This window comes from Nanorana parkeri, unplaced genomic scaffold (genome assembly GCF_000935625.1).
Source record: "Nanorana parkeri isolate BGI_ZX_2015 unplaced genomic scaffold, ASM93562v1 scaffold1795, whole genome shotgun sequence".
Classification (NCBI taxonomy): domain Eukaryota; kingdom Metazoa; phylum Chordata; class Amphibia; order Anura; family Dicroglossidae; genus Nanorana; species Nanorana parkeri.
The window spans coordinates 130076-149439 of NW_017308063.1; the positions used below are offsets into that span (position 1 = coordinate 130076).

Consider the following 19364-nt stretch of genomic DNA (forward strand, 5'->3'; position numbering starts at 1 on the left):
AAAAAATTAAAATGAAAAAAAATAACAAAAATAACAAAAAAGTTTAAAAAAAAGAAAGAAAAAAATTAAACAAATTCAAACCAACCCTGCCATCTGGTTGCCATTCTTCATTGAGGGGGCGTTGACGGGGTGGGGGGCTGCATTGAGGAACCTGGCCTTGGGGTAGCAGAGAGGATAAATCCAGCCCTGGATACAGTACTTAATGGCTCACTGTTTTTTTCATTAAACATCTGCATTCAACCATACTGTGACATGTGTGTGATTTTATTGAACGGAAAGCAATAGTTTTACAATTTGTGTTAAAACCTAAGTGTATAATAGGTATATGTACTCTACATATATATTGCACAATATGAAATAAACGGGTGTGACATCCTTGTCAGTTAAGTTATTGCCACTAATTATATATTCCAGGCAAAAAAGATGTGTATCTTCCAGCACAGAGCTAGATGAAGGAAACACCTTAATATATTAGCAACAAGACATAATTAACAGATCACAGAATGGCATAAATGTTTATTGGCATAGCTAGTAGTAGTTAGTTACATTCATCTGGACTTGTTATGTAAAGTTGAAGATGTCTCCTTAGTCATCCAAACAGAATCTTTAGTTCCAATGAATTTTCGGAACATACCTCAGCATATTTAGCCCCAACACCCAAACACAAGCCAAAGGAACCGAGTATATAGACTATAGTGTAGTGAGTACTGCAATGGCCTGTGGATTGGGGAGACAACACAATCTCTCAACAGATGCATGGCCTGGCATAGGAGGTGAAACTCTACAGGACACAGCAGTCTTCCTATACCTTATGCAGAACAGACATTTTTGCAAGGACACTGAGGTGCATTTAGCACAGAGAGGACAATTGTTTGCAAAATAAGTAAAAGGACCATATAAGGTAACTGAAAATAACATCTATAAACAGGGGTTGGAGCCTTTGACACCATTTTTCACCAATATATCAACATCTCTACCCCAGTAATACATCTTCCATAGTTTTCCCATTAGCAAAACTGCTGATTGCCAAGTTTTAGCTCTGGGGGAATGCTCGACCTCTGCCGGCAGACCACTGCTTCCATACAGAGATGCTGGCAGTGGACAGGCTTTTCTACTAAGGCTGTGGCTGCTTTCTGAGGAAAAAAAATGTTAGACTTTTCACACCTTTTGTTTTGATGCACCTGGAAGGTATATAGCTGAATTAAGGTGCCCATACACCTTATGAATATCGGCCGATTTTCGTATGCAATCGTGTTTTCGTCCAATATTCGTAAGGTTGATGGGCAGTGTACAACCGCAAATACTGTACAATCGATTGACTTTTGACTAACCAGCAGGTTAGAAAAACTTCGGTCGATTGTACGATTTTTGCAAGGTTGGTGGCGTTATAAATATGTGCAGTCGATTACTGCAATTGGTCCAGGTGCTTTTCTGTTAATTACTGCTGATTCAACCTTGCGATAATCAGGGCAGGATGAGGCCGCCGTACGAAAATCGTACGACGGTTCGATCATCGGACAAAAAGTTTCGTCCGATTATCGCAAGGTGTATGGGCAGCTTTAAGCTGAAAACATAATTGGGCTACATATTTTCAGTAAACCTCCTGGGTAACCCAATTCGGCAAAGTGGTCTTTAGCAGTATTATTTTATATATATTGGTATGGACAATGAACACATATTGTTTCACTGTAATAAATATTGCCTGTGTCAGATGCTGGGAAACTGATCAAAAACTGACCTAACATAAAAAGATGACACATCACAAGTGTATAGCTGACACCTACTGGTGCCTGTATGTATTTTCACTTAGCTGCTGGAATGCTTCAGCAGACCTAAAAATTAGGATGGTCTATTACGCATACTTTGACTTCTACAAAAAAAACGAAGCTAGCTTTGGCCCTCCACTTTCTTCCATATTTCATATTAAATTACGGGTTCATAAAACAGTTAAAAACTAACAATAAAAAAAACTTACAATAGCCACCTCACAAAGGGTGATGGGGGCTACATATACAGTATATAGTATGTAAATATGAATAAGTTTGTGGGTGTGTGGGTTGAACAATGTGTGCTCCATGTGCATGGCAGAAAACACATCTTCTCGCCCTGATGAAGGGACCCTGTGTGGCCCTGAAACATTGGCTCTTTTCATTGTGACGATTTGTCAAAATAAACGAAAATGTGATATTTGAACGTTATTAATCAGTATGTTTTGACTAATGCCTAACAGTATACAGTTTTTTGCAAATAACAAGTCCAGAAATGTGATAAATTAATCCTTGTGTAGCGCCCTCTAAAATGTCGCTATTCAATTTAGAGATACCTGGACTGTAACCAGTCTAGATGCTGATTATACAGAGCTCTGCATTCTATAGGTGTCCCTGAATCTGCTGGATTGATTGCTCCTCCTGTTGCTGAGGAAAAGGGAGCCTTGGCATACAGTGAGGGAGGATCCACCCTCAGGTTATGACTATGCACCTGGCCCTAGCCAATCCCTGAGTAGGATGACTCAGAGGCATGGTTGAGGGCAGGTAATAAAAGGTCTGGGGACACTGTGGAGAGCTCTCTTCCCCTAGGGGCCTCGCTCTAGGAGGACTGTGTGTGATGCAGAGCAAATGGCCTGGGCCTCAGCACATGGCAGGTGCTGAGGGGCCTAGAGGCCTAGGATACACTGATACTTTGCTGGGCCCATACACGTGGCAGGTGATGGGTGCCTTGTTCTAAGAAGATACTACCACTAAACTGGAGTGCTCCTTGGCAGTTGCAGATGCTGAGGGCACAGAGATTCCAGATCCTGTTGCTAAGGAAAATACCTGATGGAAGCTGGGTCGGGGAGGAGTCCGCTTGTTGAGGGGTACCGCAGAGGAGCTGGTGCGAGCGTCCGTCTGGGACCCACAAGGGAGATCCCACACACTATTCCAGGTATCGGTTCACAGTACTACTACTACTATTGGTCATTGGGACCAGATCAGAGTGATTTCGGCCTTAGCGGTTGCTAGTGGAGAAAGCTGTCCTCAGAAGATTCCAATGGCATCCTACAGACCCTAAACCCTCTCTCTCCTATTGATCTTGCAAATAAATAACCCTAAAAAGACCCTAAGACTCGAGCCGTTCTGTCCATGAGTGTCAGTGTGCTGTTGCTGATCCAAGGGGACGGGTAGCTAGAACCAACAGGTAGGAGAACCCATTTCATATTCAGCGGCTCCTTCGGGGGTGAGCGCTACACTTGCATTTGGGCTACCCCCACACTACAAGGGATAGGTGCTTATTTTGGTCTAGGTGTATAAAAAAAAAAAGATATAATAACTTGATCCTCGATCCCGCCTGGGTGCTAGACTGGCCTCCGCAGCCTTTTTCCCCCTCCACTCCAGTAACATGTGAGTCATCACATCTAATACAGTGTATTGGATATGAGGTCACAGAGGGGCATTCCACTGCTGCTGCATAGGGGGAGAGAGGCTTTGGAGACCAGTCTAGTAGCCAGGCAAGATCAAGGATCAGGCAGGATCGAGGATCAGGTGAGCATATCTTTGTTATTTTACACACTAGGCCAAAATTAGCACTTAACCCTTGCAGTGTGAGGGTAGCCCTGAGTTGTTGTTTGAGCAAATAATGTTTTTTTGTGAAGCTTTTTTTAAATACGTTTAGCATCATGCCTTACGATTTACAGTTTTCTTAAACACATTGAGGGAAATTTACTAAAACTGGAATAGATGGAATCTGGAGCAGCTGTGCATAGGACCCCAGTCAGCTTCTATCTTCAGCCTTGAAATGAAAGCTAGAAGCTGATTGGTTGCCATGCACAGCCACTCCAGATTCTGTATTGTCCAGTCTTAGTAAATTTCTCTCATTGCTTTTTGTGAATATTTTTGAAAGTTTCTTACCTGGAAATCCTGCAGGTGTGGTCTGTTGCAGACTGATAATCAGTTCCTCCCTTGTGCTTTCTAACCAGCCCTACCATCAGGAAAGAAAGAAGCTGATTGGTCGGCAGAAGGAAATTAAACTTGTTAGGCATGTGAGATATGCTCCTACTCTTTAGTGTACTGTCCTGTCTCAGTTGCTGGGTGACAGGCCCTGCTCTGGGGACAATGTTACATAGTTACATAGTATTTGGGGTTGAATAAAGACATACGTCCATCAAGTCCAACCCATATGCTCCCACTCTGCTCCCATTGGCTGGCATCAGCAGCTCTTTCCTCCTTGGCCTGAGTCTCCATTGCTGGGAAACAGGCCCTGTTCTGGAGGCAATGTCACCTCCGTGCCCATTGGCCAGCTCTCCCTCTGTACAACATCCTCATTGCAGCATCTTGGAGCTTCCTTTTCTACCTCCTTTGGCCTGATTGGTTACAGTGCCTCTAGTACAGGGCGCCCACTATTTTTCGTCTGGAGATCTACTTTTCAAATGACGAGCTCATTGAGATCTACCAATGAAAAAAACACCTGCATTCAGGGGCGGGAGGGGGGGGTGGCGGTGCATTGAGGTCAATGGCACCGCTAGGGTTGCCACCTTTTCTTCAAGCGAAACCCGAACACTCTAGCGACGCCTAGACATTTTTTTGGGAGTTGTGGGTTATTCATATTTAAATAACGCCACCTATTCATATGTAAATATCACAGTCGAGACTGTACAGTGGGGGACCAGTAGACCCTTTATTAATTTTGGTTGCCCCTGTCTGCCTGACATCTTGTGTCCGGGTTTCTGCTGCCATGAAACCTGGACACAGCATTCAAAACCCGAACTGTCCGGGTGAATCCTGGACAGGTGGCAAGTCTAGGCACCGCAGCCAGGCCTCGCAGGCAGGCCCCTCGCCCACAGTGCGATCGCCTGCATTAGTGCCTGTGTTCCAGTCCAGTGCGATCCGCAAAAATGCTGCGTGCACTATTTTTGCAGATCGCACTGGACCGGAATGAAGGCACTAACATGCCTGCGTTCCGAGTGCGGGCGATCGCACTGTGGGCCATGCCATTGACTTCAATACAGCCTCACACCCCCTCCCGATCCTGAACACAGGGAGTCGGCCGGCTTACATTCCAGTGCGCCCTACAGGTCCCGGCGTCCTGTCCTCCCGTGGTGCTCGTGTGGCTGACGTTGCACATGGGGTGTCCTGCACCTTTCCATCTGCAGTGTCTGACACATCCAGCCGGCAGCCGCACGAGCACCACGGGAGCATAGCCGTAGCCAGCTCCTTTTGCACCTGAGGCAAGAAAAACACAACATTTCTTTTAATTTTTTTTTACTATATTTTATTTTATTTTCATTATTTCTTTTTCTTTTTTTTTCTTCATCATTTTTCTTTTTTTTTTTACTCTTGGGGGGGGCTTCGGGGAAATATTAGGGGTCTAAAATGCCGCTGATTCCTTCACTTCTTCTCGGAACCCCGCTGGGGAGAGCAGCGGGGGTCCAGAGAAGTGGCAGGAGGAGAGGACATGGCGATCTACCAGTGATCGCTACGCGATCGACTGGTAGATCGCGATCGACCTTGTGGGCACCCCTGCTCTAGTACTATATCTGAACATCACAAGCCCAGGACTCTGGGTTTGTGATACTTTGGTCTAGACTGTCCCCCATGCTATATATCTTGAACCTGGATCCTGAAAGTAGAGGCTTTTCTTGACCCTAGTCTTGTACTGGAGTACTCCATAATTTGCTGTCTGCCTTCATCACTGCCTGACCATGAATTACACATTGTTTACTGCCTGCTGTGACCTTGGACTGTCTTTGGATAATGCTTCACCTGCTGCTTGCCCTGACCTCAGACTGTCTTTGAATTACGGTTCATCTGCTACCTGCCCTGACCTCAGACTACCTCTGTATGATGCATATCTTCTGTCATGACTGCCATCAACCACTAGGCTTGGCTATGACAAACTCACTAGCTGTTCTAGAGTCCATGCCTAATACTGCTGAACACCACAGGTACTCTTACCCTTACCCTCACTCAGTCCTTTGTGCCAACTGACCAGAAACTATAGCATTGTGTAATAAGCCCTGAAGGCAACCAAGTACCAGTAGGTTATGCTTCACCTGTCAGCTATAGTTTCTATTTTCTGGAACTAGGGCCAGCATTACAAATCTGTTCTTTAATCAAATAATTCATACATCAGGGTTCTATTGTAAAATGATGGTCACATGAGTTTTAGATACACCCTGGTATGGATGGGATAGTAAACTTTTAAAAGGTTCTCTCTGAGCAAAAGCAGTTTCTTGTCTGGACAGAACAGAAAAGTACATATAGCTGCCTGTGGAGATTGCCAAGTAATTTTTTTTATGCAAACATATGAACTATTGTGCAATATACTGTAGCTGCTTGGGGAGCTTACCAAGACATTATTCGTTATGCAAACACATGAACTATTGTGCAATATTTTATACTGAAAAATTAGGTCTACATGTTCTGTTTGCCATGTAGAAGAAGTAAATTGTATTTAAAAAATGTGGGAGTAATGCGGGAGTAAAACACTGGAACAAACAGCAAGCTGGTCATGTGTAAAACCTAGATGACAATCTGTATGAATAAATGAATAGTATGCACTCACAGCGGGACTCTTTGACAGATCTGACGGGCTCCCTGGTGGTCTGTGCGGTCTCCCTGGTGGTCAGTGCGGGCTCCCTGGTGGTCAGTGTGGGCTCGCTGGTGGTCAGTGAGGCTCTCTGGTAGCTTTGGCACATCTGGTGGCGCAGGAGACAAACTGACACTTCTGCCCTATGAAGAGGCTGAGAAGCCTCTCACCTAGCACAACAGAAGGCACGCAGTGACCCTCTCAACAGGGGGTTGCGACACACTTTTTGGCCGTGACCCACAGGTTGAGAACCACTGCACTACACCAGGAGCAGCACACCAAGCATTGCCAATCTCCCCTGTCCCAGTCCCCCAACCTGTCTCACCACCACGATTAGTGCGCTTGTGCTTCCTTTATTTTTATTTTTTGTGCTGTATCATTCACTGACCCACACCGGCATTTTGGACAGTTCAGTATAGAGACAGAATTAAAATCTGCACTATACACATTTCACTGCTTGCACACTCTTGCATGTATTAACCTGTATGCAAACTATCCTAGATGTCCAACTGCAGTAAAAATCAGTTGCCATTCAACTGTAATACAATAAGTAAACATCCCAAGCTTTATAACCCATATTCATGTGTAATGCCGGTCATAATGCTTTTAGATATGGACAAATAAAAGACTAAATTTTACTTCATCTTGGAAGTGTGGGTCATCCTGCAGAGTGCAGAGTCACTTGAGCAAGATAAATATAGTTGAGCTGGCTTCACTCTTCCCGGTATTCAACTATTTCCCTCCTCCTGAGAAGGGGGTAAGGAATCCATTAATTTTATTAATCAGGGGGGTGGCTGGGCACAGAATATGTGGGAGAGGAATAATGGGATTATAGGTTAACTTAGCCTGGTTAAGTAATCCACTGAAAGCAATGTTTGACTGAGCTCCCTTATACTAATGAAAAGGACCACTGGCACCATGGCTGGGGGGTTGTTTGTCCCTCTTACATCAATCCAAGGCTCAGTTAAACTTAAGTTGTTATATTTTTTTTCAAGAACTTTAAAACATAGGTCAGGGATGTTTAAGGCTAGATTCACACCTAGGCGATTGGGACGATTAACTGTTTTCGCGCAGGTTTTTTTAACCCGATTTTGCTTTGAAAACCGTGCGAAAACCATACGGCTTTCAATGTATAGAGATGTTTATGGGACCACAACCACGTGACAACCGATTTTGGCCACACAACGCAAAGGTGTGAACAGGCCCCATTGACTTCAGTGGGAATATGTGTTTTGCACAATATCGCCCGGCTAAAACCGCCTAGGTGTGAACCTAGCCTAAACGTTAGCATGCAAGACTGTATTTCTACTAATGATGAGAAAAAAATGCCTGGCTGAGACTACTTGGATAAGCTGCAGCTACTCATATGCATATGCCAACTGTGGGTAAAGGTAGGTCTGGCCCTAGCTATAGTAAATTATACAAACAGACTAATGTTTGGAGCAGCAACAGGGTGAGCTGAGCTGCTGAGAAAAATTGACTTCAGTGCTTCTGCTCTGAACTCGAGGATGAATCACTCCACAGTGCCTGTAGCTATAGAGGTCAGTGAGGGCTTGTTTAAAGCTTATTTACAACAAGAACATGTAATGACAGAAATGGCCATAGCCCGGCCAAAGGATCCCATTAAATCTAAACTTTAGGCAGATATTGAAAAAATACAAACAAATGCAGTCACGTTTTTATTAAAGCAATCACTAAAATTCACCAGGATACATGCACTTTATTATCATTTACCTAACAGGCATGGTTTATAAACAAAGACATAGTAATAGTTGTCAGGATCAGTGGCATCCATCCTCAAGTGTAGTTATATGGGTTGTGGCCCCAGGGCAGACTTTGCCCCCCCCCCCATACTGTGACTAAACCGACAAGCCTACACTATAATAATATTAGTTTATGCAAAAGAAAGATCTCTTGAGATAGAGCTGTGGTCATTGATCGGGCTACATATTACAACATCCCTTAGGTCACACATTCTACATACCGTAGTAGAAAGTGTAACACACTGTGGGCTGGGGTAGATTGTGGCCAAAAAATGACCGGTATCAGCTGTGAATGCAGTCTCTGTGGGGTTGATTTACTAACCTTATAAACACACCACGAACGTGTATACACCTCTGCAGTGTGTTCCCTCCCAGCATGATCTATGGGTGGAATCTAAAGACCTTTGTAATGTGTACACACCCAGCAGGTGTGTTGTGCAAAGCTCTGAAGGAATTCCAAGGTGATGTTGGGTAAATTAGCTCTATGTTGTGTTGCTTGCGTTGATGAATGCAAGGAATGTAAATGCATGAGCTAACCATTTTTGTCTAAACTGTGAAGCAGCATTATACTGTATATGCATCATGTGCATGATTTTTCCATATATGGCATTAGTGGAAATATGCTTTTAGAGACTTTTTGGTTGATAAATACGTTTTGCTGTGTGAAAATCACACACACCTGGTGTGTGTGTGTGTTTAGGTTAGTAAATCACCCCCTGTGTCTCTGTGCTACTGCACCTGCCCTTATCAATACCTAGAACCACCTTCAATGTCATAACTTTTGCTAAAAATAATGGAATACAAAATCTTTTTTAATAAGTTTCAGCTTGGCATAGGAATTAATTACACTGTGTTGTTTCAGCTGGTTTAATTATATTGTTCATGTGAAAAGCAACAGGAGAAATGACTGATTAGGACCTGGTTGTAAATAGTTCATGGGTCATTAGCCCTGTGAACATGGTTTACGGGCATGGACGAAGTAATAGTTATCTTGATCACAGACGTCCTTCTCTGGAACTTTAGTAAATGGAATGACTTTTATTTTCATTATTTCATAACCAGCCTCCTTAAATGCTGCCTCCAGTTCTTTTCTACTAATAGGCAGACAGGAAAATGTATTTAGACCAACATAGTAATATGTACAGTTAAGTACACTCTGCAGTACTATGTTACCCCCTGGTTTAATTAAGCTCTTAAAATTCCTCAACACATTGGTCAAGGATTCTACATCTTTGCAGGCGGCTTCTAAGCAGAGGCAACTGATCAGGCAATCAGCTTGTGGCATCTTCACCGGGTCATATGGGTTCTCCTTCAGAGCATCACATTTCAGGACTTTTGTCACCGTTCTCCTGAGTTTTTCTTCCTTCTTCTTACAGCTCTCATTGTCACTAAAAGAGCACAGTGTAGATTATGTTTTCTTAGTGTTATGATTGCAAACATTTAAAATAATTTCAATGCCAAATTAGCACCATACCGATGTATGGAAGGAACCAGGGCTCCTGGCACCAAGCTAAGTAAAAATCTTGTCTCATTTAACATCCTCTGTCAATGCTGGACTGGGGAAGATAAGTTCCATCAATACATCAAGTTATTAGAAGCCATCATACTATCATAATTATTTAAATATCATGCAGACTACATGTGATTTAATACCTTATGTTTGTTACAATTTATATTTATAAATGTACATATTTTTTCTAAATTTGTTTGTGTGAAACATTTTGTAGGTTTCAGCTAGACAAAATTCTCACCTGGCCTTCATTTGCCATTTTCTCACGTAATAGCTATGGTAATAATATGGTAATGTGTAATTTACATTACTGAAGTTACCCCCGTATCCAACTGTGGAGTCTGGCAACTTAGTAAAGTAAATATCAATTTAGTTACATTGTTTAAGGTACAGTATATACAGGGGGGTGAGAAAAGAGCATAGAAGTTACAAGGGCACATTATCCTATTTACAACTATTACACATTTGTAACACACCTGTTACCTTCCAGCTCACACACCCTCTTGACAATATGAGTCCAGTCAAGTGCATCGTGATCCTTCCTCAGCCACTTCTGTAGCTGTGTTTGGTTTTGCTCCAGAAAATCAGAAGTGATTATATTGTTAAAAGCTTCACAAGCAGAGACAAGTTGGTAAATTGCGGGTCCAGCTCCAAAGTCAATTAATAGGTCTCCTTTAACACCACCTTGGGGGACAAAGAAAAATACACATGGGATCATCCATTTTTAAAAAAAAAAAAGGAGTCCAGAAAAATTGTAATCTATTCTGGTAACATTGTGGATAATACTGAAATACTAGTAACAGTGTTCTTGTCAGTTTGGACCTGTAAAATAAAATAATCTTGATATTAACCTACTGAGTTGGTGTTGTGCTTAGTCCTTTCCACCTCTCCATTTTAAATGGGAGCTGATTACAGTGAATGAGGACCTACTGGAGTGTTGAAATCCACCTAAGGTATCACAGGGATGACTGCTGTGTGCTGGGAACATGTGTTAAGCCAAAATGGCACAATAGCATGATTATTTCCAGTACATATCATACAAATTTGACGAAATGGTACCTCTAACTCATCAGACTGACCCACCACATTGTAAGTCAGGAAGATTTGATCATTTGAAGATGGGAACTTTGCTAATGTTTGCAGTAATAATTGCATTCACATAGAAATTTGATAATCAGCATAGTACAGATCAAAAATATAATTAATCAAATTTAAAAATTCTGAAAAAACAACATGATTGTATTTTCCATGTTAATTTTTTTTAAGTGTAAGTGATAGTTTTTGCAGAAATAAGGCTAATAATCAGTCGTTTACCTGAGGTGAAAGTTTCATGAAGGTTCCGCAGTACAAACTCAAGCCATTCTCCAATAAAACTTCCTTCTTCAGGGTGATAGTATGTTCTGTAGTAATCTACAGGGTCAAACTCATCAATGTAGGTTTGAGGTGATGAGAATGGGCTCTCCGTGCTCATTTCTTCTCCATGTTACTCAAAGTTGCTTAAATCTATAAAGTGCAGCTGACGAGCTACTGACACGGGAACTGTAATCCTTTATATGTTCTGTACATATATATTGCACAATATGAAATAAACACAGGCGTGACATCCTTCTCAGTTAAGTTATTGCCACTAATTATATATTTCAGGCAAAAAAGTTGTGTATCTTCCAGCACAGAGATAGATGAAGGAAACACCTTCATACAGTATATTAGCAACAAGACATAATTAACAGATCACAGAATGGCATAAATGTTTATTGGCATAGCTAGTAGTAGTTAGTTACATTCATCTGGACTTGTTATGTAAAGTTGAAGATGTCTCCTTAGTCATCCAAACAGAATCTTTAGTTCCAATGAATTTTCCTTCAGCATATTTAGCCCCAACACCCAAACACAAGCCAAAGGAACCGAGTATATAGACTATAGTGTAGTGAGTACTGCAATGGCCTGTGGATTGGGGAGACAACACAATCTCTCAACAGATGCATGGCCTGGCATAGGAGGTGAAACTCTACAGGACACAGCAGTCTTCCTATACCTTATGCAGAACAGACATTTTTGCAAGGACACTGAGGTGCATTTAGCACAGAGAGGACAATTGTTTGCAAAATAAGTAAAAGGACCATATAAGGTAACTGAAAATAACATCTATAAACAGGGGTTGGAGCCTTTGACACCATTTTTCACCAATATATCAACATCTCTACCCCAGTAATACATCTTCCATAGTTTTCCCATTAGCAAAACTGCTGATTGCCAAGTTTTAGCTCTGGGGGAATGCTCGACCTCTGCCGGCAGACCACTGCTTCCATACAGAGATGCTGGCAGTGGACAGGCTTTTCTACTAAGGCTGTGGCTGCTTTCTGAGGAAAAAAAATGTTAGACTTTTCACACCTTTTGTTTTGATGCACCTGGAAGGTATATAGCTGAATTAAGGTGCCCATACACCTTATGAATATCGGCCGATTTTCGTATGCAATCGTGTTTTCGTCCAATATTCGTAAGGTTGATGGGCAGTGTACAACCGCAAATACTGTACAATCGATTGACTTTTGACTAACCAGCAGGTTAGAAAAACTTCGGTCGATTGTACGATTTTTGCAAGGTTGGTGGCGTTATAAATATGTGCAGTCGATTACTGCAAAAATGCGTACGATTTCCACTGCACATGCGCAGACGAAAATACGTGCAGTCGATTACTGCAATTGGTCCAGGTGCTTTTCTGTTAATTACTGCTGATTCAACCTTGCGATAATCAGGGCAGGATGAGGCCGCCGTTCGAAAATCATACGACGGTTCGATCATTGGATGAAAAGTTTCGTCCGATTATCGCAAGGCGTATGGGCAGCTTTAAACTGAAAGCATAATTGGGCTACATATTTTCAGTAAACCTCCTGGGCAACCCAATTCAGCAAAGTGGTCTTTAGCAGTATTATTTTATATATATATATTGGTATGGACAATGAACACATAGTGGTCTATTCACAAAGCTGCCGAAGGATCCTTCGGCTAGCTTCGGCCCCAGGACCCCTTCGCTTCAGGAGAACCGAAGGGCTCCTGTACGGGCTATTCACTATAGCCCGTACAGCTCCCGAAGTTGGCCGAGCAGAGGGGACCTGCAGTTCTCCATCATGTCCCCTCTAGTGATTGACAGCAGCAGAGGGCGGGTGCAATAGCTAGTTTGCTATTGGCTATTGCAAATTGAAATAGCCAATAGGAATCTAGCAATGCATTCCTATGGAGAAAATATATATATATTTTTTTTTACGGCAGCAGAACCGCCTGCCAATAGAAAACAGTTGGACGGAGCTAGCTGTCACTGCTAGCTCCACACAATCGTTTTCTTTTTTTCTTTTCTACTTTTTAAACTATTTTTCTATTCTGCTCGGTCCCACAGAGGGACCAAGCAGAACAGCCGAGCCAAATGCCGCTCAGCCGCATTCGGCTATTCACTCTATGAGAATAGACCGAACAGCAGCGAGTAGCCTGCCGGAGGTTCGGCTTAGTTGCACTTCGGGTCAGCCGAACATGCTGAGCATGTTTGGCCGACCCGAAGCCACACAAAGCCACCCAGAGGTACGGCTGATTTCAGCCGATGTACGGCTGAAATCAGCCATACAAACCTGAAGTGAATAGCCGAACAGCGTTCGGCTCACTTCGCTTGGGGTCGGTGAGTCACTCGGCTGCCTACAGCAGCTTAGTGAATAGACCCTGTATTGTTTCACTGTAATAAATATTGCCTGTGTCAGATGCAGGGAAACTGATCAAAGCATGCAGGACTGACCTTCTAACATAAGCAGATGACACATCACAAGTGTATAGCTGACACCTACTGGTGCCTGTATGTATTTTCAGTTAGCTGTTGGAATGCTTCAGCAGACCTAAAAATTGGGATGGTCTATTACTCATACTTTGACTTCTGCAAAAAAAAAAGCAAGCTTTGGCCCTCCACTTTCTTCATTAATTCATATTAAATTACGGGTTCATAAAAGAGTTAAAAACTTACAATAAAAAGTCATAGCGATAGCCAACACATTTCAGAGGCTCATCAGTCCCCCTTTATCAGGACTAAAGGGTACAAAAGATAAATATATAATGGATACATGTAAATGTATTTATCAGTAAACACAAAATTATTGCAGAACAGTAAAAAATATATTTAAAACATCTGTAGCCTCACAACTATATATAATAGTATTCAAAGATATTTACATCTGTACCAGAGATTTATACAGACATGCATGCACTCACATAAATGTATGTGATAATTCAATCTTCACACAGGCTGGACAGCACCCCAACCAGGACAAATCCATGGCTGGCACTAGACTGAGCATATGGCACCTCCCTTGAGTATATATGCATTGTCCTAGCATGCATCACTAGCTATCATAGCCCCCGTGATTGGCTGGTGAATTGCACACACACTCAAAGTGTCCCTCATTGGATGTCCCACACTGCAGCAGAGTCCCACTCCACCCAAGTAGGTACAATCAATGCCAGAACACCTGGAATTAACCAGATAAATGCCAACTATAATTCAGCCAGATTCACTACAGCTCTGGCAATCACTAAATTTCTAGTAGCCACCTCACAAAGGGTGATGGGGCTACATATATATAGAATGTAAATATGGTTACGTTTGTGGGTTTGTGGGTACAGTTGAAGAATGTGTGCTCCATGTGCATGGCAGAAAACATATCTTCTCGCCCTGATGAAGGGACCCTGTGTGGCCCCGAAACGTTGGCTCTTTTCATTGTGACGATTTGTCCAAATAAATGGACATGTGTTATGTGAAAGTTATTATCGAGTGCGGGTGATTCCTATTTTCGGGGAGTGCGGAGGCACTTTCTATTTATCTACATTTGCTCCATTTGCATGGCTATCAAGCAGAAATGCCTATGTGTTCACAAATAGCAATACTGCATTTGAATGTAATATGTTCCAGACAAATAAAAATAAGTAATAGTTACACAACAAGCACAGCACCTCTGATGAAGTCAATTGATGAAACGTGTCAGATTACTGGAGCTGGCATTCTAACGCCAATGTTGTTTTTAGTATTTTATAATAAACTGGATTTATGCTTTATTTATTATTTAATTTGTTTAAACTTTGTGACTGTGTATCAGGTTTCACTTGGTGTGCTGAAACCAACTTTCATGTGGAGAGGAGAAGAAGGTGGAGAGGTCCAGGTGGATCCCCATCTAGTGTGGAGCATGAGAGTGATTGACCACTAGGAGAAGAAAAAGTAGCATGGGCCGGTTGCTGTCACCATTGGAGATCACCTGGAGAACCGATGACTAGGAGGCTGTAACACAAGAGTTTATAGACCTTCAGGTCCTACATTTCTGGTGAATGCCTAAAATGCATATGTCTATAATTGAAAGCAAGCCTGCTGGGGTATCAGAAGTGCATAAGTGCAGTATTCATACCAGTGTATGTAAGTTTCGCCAGCACCCGACCTACCCTGCCTTGCTAATGGAAGGCACATGCTCAAAATTTCACTCACAGTACTGGGCATACACTCTATTGCCAGTTATATTAACACTCCATGCAGTCACTTCACACAATAGTGTCATCCTAAGCTAATCAGATTTTGAAACCATGCCTTTCTTCTGCTAACATACCTGTAGGCTATTTATGGAATGACAAAACTGCAAATGCTTTTCATGGCTCCATCCTGTCTCCATATTTGGACAGACCAGCCTTTGGGACAAGCAGCCCTTAGTGTCATCCTTTTCTTGATGGATGCACATGCACAGTGCTCTCCCTTTCCTGTTGGCTTGGATGAGCTCAGCAGCACTGTAACACGACACTGTGACTTGGCATATACAGTCTTTAGGGAAAGGGTTTAAGTTTAAGTGTATGTAAGTCCTAAATCTGTTTTTCAGTATGTTTGGGATCATGCTTTACTGTATACAATTTGTTTTAAAGAACAGCTCCAGGAAAATGATAAATTAATCCCTGCAGCAGAGCTACCCCACGCTGCAAGAATTAAGTGCTTGTTTCGGTCTAGGGTGTGTAGCGCTCCCCTTCCTCGGTCAGCACTATCCCAGCACAGGATAACACTCCCAGTGGCTCTGAAGGGGTGATCTACAGTAAAATGAAATAATGGGTCTCCCTGTATTTAGGGTTGCCACCTTTTCTTCAAGCGAATCCCGAACGCTCTAGCGACACGCTGGACATTTTTGGGGGCGAATGAGTCACGGCTTATTCATATGTAAATAGTGCCACCCATTCATATGTAAATATCACAGTTGAGACTATGTTTAGTGGGGGGCCAGTAGCCCGTGTCTTAATATTGGTTGCCCCTGACTGCCTGACATCTTGTGTCCGGGTTTCTGCTGCCATGAAACCCGGACACAGCATTCAAAACCCGGACTGTCCGGGTGAATCCTGGACAGGTGGCAACCCTACCTGTATTATGGATCCACAGCGCACCAGCACACCTTGAGTGCTATGGTCGGTTGCTATGGGGTACGGCAACTCCAAATTCTTCTCGTCTAGGGATACATTCACTCGCTTTCTCCATCAGCACTTACCACCCTTTCTGGTGATCAATTGAAGTGAGGTCCAGACTGTAGGTATGATGCTTGAAACTTTTATTGCAAAACTTCAGGGAGAGAGGAAGAGGGTTAGGATTATCCTTTGCAGAGTGTGGTTACTGCTTCCATGCACACCAGGTAGAACACCTGACACTGCATTACTTGAGGTAGTAGTTACGAATCCTTGTCTTCAGTAGCAACCACTGGACCTGGTGCTTTCAGGCTCCAGGGTCATCACATGGCTAGTCCCCAGGCTTCAGGCCTATCCATCTCAGACAATCCATCACAGCATCTCCACAGGCTGGGCCCGGGGGAGGAAGAGATAGCTCACATGATCCACCCCAAGTATTTATCTCCTCCCCCAGCATGCTCAGTGGCCATTGTCTAACAGTGATTGGCTGGAGAGGGATATCCACTCAAAGCAGTGACCAGGGCACACCCTGCAGTACCTCTAGTGGCAGACAAATGGCAAGCAATGACAGACTGTCTAGGGGAAAGCCAAATGAACCCAGACTACAAATTAATATCAGACTGCATACAATCTGACAATCACTAAATTTAATAGCACCCTTTCCAGTAGGGGGCTACAGGTATAAAATAAAAAAATATATACTCACTTGATCCTTGAACCTGCCTGACTGCTAGACAGGCCCCACAGCGGCTCACCCCCTCTGCTACGGGGGGTCTAATGAAAAGCGAGTCTTTACATCTAATACGGTGTATTGGATATAAGGACACAGAGGGGCATTCCACGGCCAGTGCCTAGGGGGAGAGATGCTTCAGGGACCAGTCTAGCAGCCAGGCATGATAGAGGATCAGGTGAGTATATATTTGTTATTTTACACCCTAGACCAAAATGAGCACTTAACCCTTGCAGTGTGGGGGGTAGCCTGGAGTTGTTGAGCAAATAATGCCTTACTGTTTACAGTTTTCTTAAACACATTGAGGGGAATTTACTAAAACTGGACTAGACGGAATCTGGAGCAGCTGTGCATAGGACCCAGTCAGCTTCTATCTTCAGGCTTGAAATAAAAGCTATAAGCTGGTTGACATGCACAGCCACTCCAGATTCTGTATTCTCCATTCTTAGTAAATTACCCTCATTGCTTTTTGTGAATATTTTTGAAAGTTTCTTACCTGGAAATCCTGCAGGTGTGGTCTGTTGCAGACTGATAATCAGTTCCTCCCTTGTGCTTTCTAACCAGCCCTACCATCAGGAAAGAAAGAAGCTGATTGGTCGGCAGAAGGAAATTAAACTTGTTAGACATGTGAGATATGCTCCTACTCTTTAGTGCACTGTCCAGTCTCAGGTGCTGGGTGACAGGCCCTGCTCTGGGGACAATGTTCACTCTGCTCCCATTGGCTGGCATCAGCAGCTCTCTCCTCCTTGGCCTGAGTCTCCATTGCTGGGTAACAGGCCCGGTTTTGGACAGGGGCGGATCCAGAGTCTATTCTCGGGAGGGGCACTGCCAGAAAATTAAGTAGATCCCTGGATCCAGACAAGCCCATCTTCCCGTCTCCCCCGCTGTCAGAAACTGCATACAGCGTGTGCTGGTTACTACTTAAACCGGCGCGCTGTGTGCAGCTTCTGAGAAGAAACGCTATTAGCATAGCGAGGAAGCCGGCTACGCATTTTGCATTACTCACGCAACGCTAATAGCGTATCTTCTCAGAAGCTGCACACAGCGCGGCGGTTTAAGTAGTAACCAGCACGCTCTGTAGGCAGCTTCTGACAGCGGGAGAGACTGGAGACTGTGCTTGTCGGTGGATCCAGGGATCAGGTGAGTATTAAAAAACAAAAATGTGTTATTTTATGTTCCTGGGGACATGTAGGGCTCATTCACACTGGAATCGGCCGGCATGTACAGCTCCGTGCTGTGTGCACAGCCGTATCGGCCAGCTCCCGGGAAGGACAGGTGCTGCGTATGATTAGTATGCAGCCCCTGTCCTTCTCTATGGGTGTATGCAGCCGTACACCCCCCTACGCTCACCCGCCCTGCACGTTTGTGCTAGTGCATGTTTCCTTGCTCGGACGCAGACAGGATCCATCCTGTCAGCATACGGGTACGCTCACCCGCACCGACGTGCAGGATGGGTGAGCGCAGGGCGGCGTACGGCCGCGTAGTCCCATAGAGAAGAATGGGGGCTGTGTACTAATCACATGCAGCACCTGATACGCGATACGGCCGTGCACACAGCACAGAGCTTTACGTGCCGGCCGATTCCAGTGTGAATGAGCCCTTAAAAATGTTCCTGGATTTTAAAAAAAACTGGTCACCTTACCCTGGTGGTCAGTGGGGGCTCTGGTTGGTAGTGAGGGCTCTCCTGTGGCCGCACCAGCCAGTTTGCCCGCAGTAGATCCCGTCACTGAACCCCCTGCGCTAAATGAAGCCCCCGGCCGCAGGTGCAGTGGCTTCCTCCACCGCCTCTCTGCCACCTGCACCGCTACAGAAGCGCCTCTCTAATCGCGCAGCCGCTCGCTTCTCAAGGGTATACTGAGGCGATCCGGGCTGGCTGGAGCAGGCAGATGCGGCCCTCTAATCATGTATGTTAGACCGAGGGCCTCCCGAGTACCCCTTGAGGAGTGAGCTGCCGCACGATAAGAGAGCCGCATCTGTAGCGGTGCATGTGGCAGAGAGGCGGCAGTGGCTGCAGAACGTGGATGGAGAGTCGGGACACTATAATCTCCCCGTTGCCCCCCCCCTGGACCTGCCACTGGTTCTGGAGGCAATGCCACCTCTGTGCCCATTGGCCAGCGATAGCTCTCACTCTGTACATCATCCTCATTGCAGCATCTTGGAGCTGCTTTGTCTACCTCCTTTGGCCTGATTGGCCTGACCTCTAGTACTATATCTGAACATCACAAGCCCAGGACTCTGGGTTTGTGATACTTTGGTCTACACTAACCCCCATACTATGTTGAACCTGGATTCTGAAAGTAGAGGCTTTCCTTGACCCTAGTCTTGTACTGGATTACTCCATCAT

General features: G+C 44.0%; 1 protein-coding gene across 1 annotated transcript; it reads right to left on the reverse strand.

Annotated features, from left to right (window-relative positions):
- Positions 1–1707: 1707 nt before the first annotated feature.
- LOC108799723 (nicotinamide N-methyltransferase-like) lies at positions 1708–11342 on the reverse strand. The gene is made up of 5 exons (XM_018571621.1): positions 11149–11342; positions 10311–10518; positions 9490–9712; positions 2386–2390; positions 1708–1738 (listed from the first exon to the last, which is right to left on the reverse strand). The coding sequence occupies exons 1-5, from the start codon at positions 11303–11305 to the stop codon at positions 1708–1710; spliced, it is 624 nt and encodes a 207-aa protein (XP_018427123.1). The 5' UTR covers positions 11306–11342.
- Between the last annotated feature and the right edge of the window lie 8022 nt (positions 11343–19364).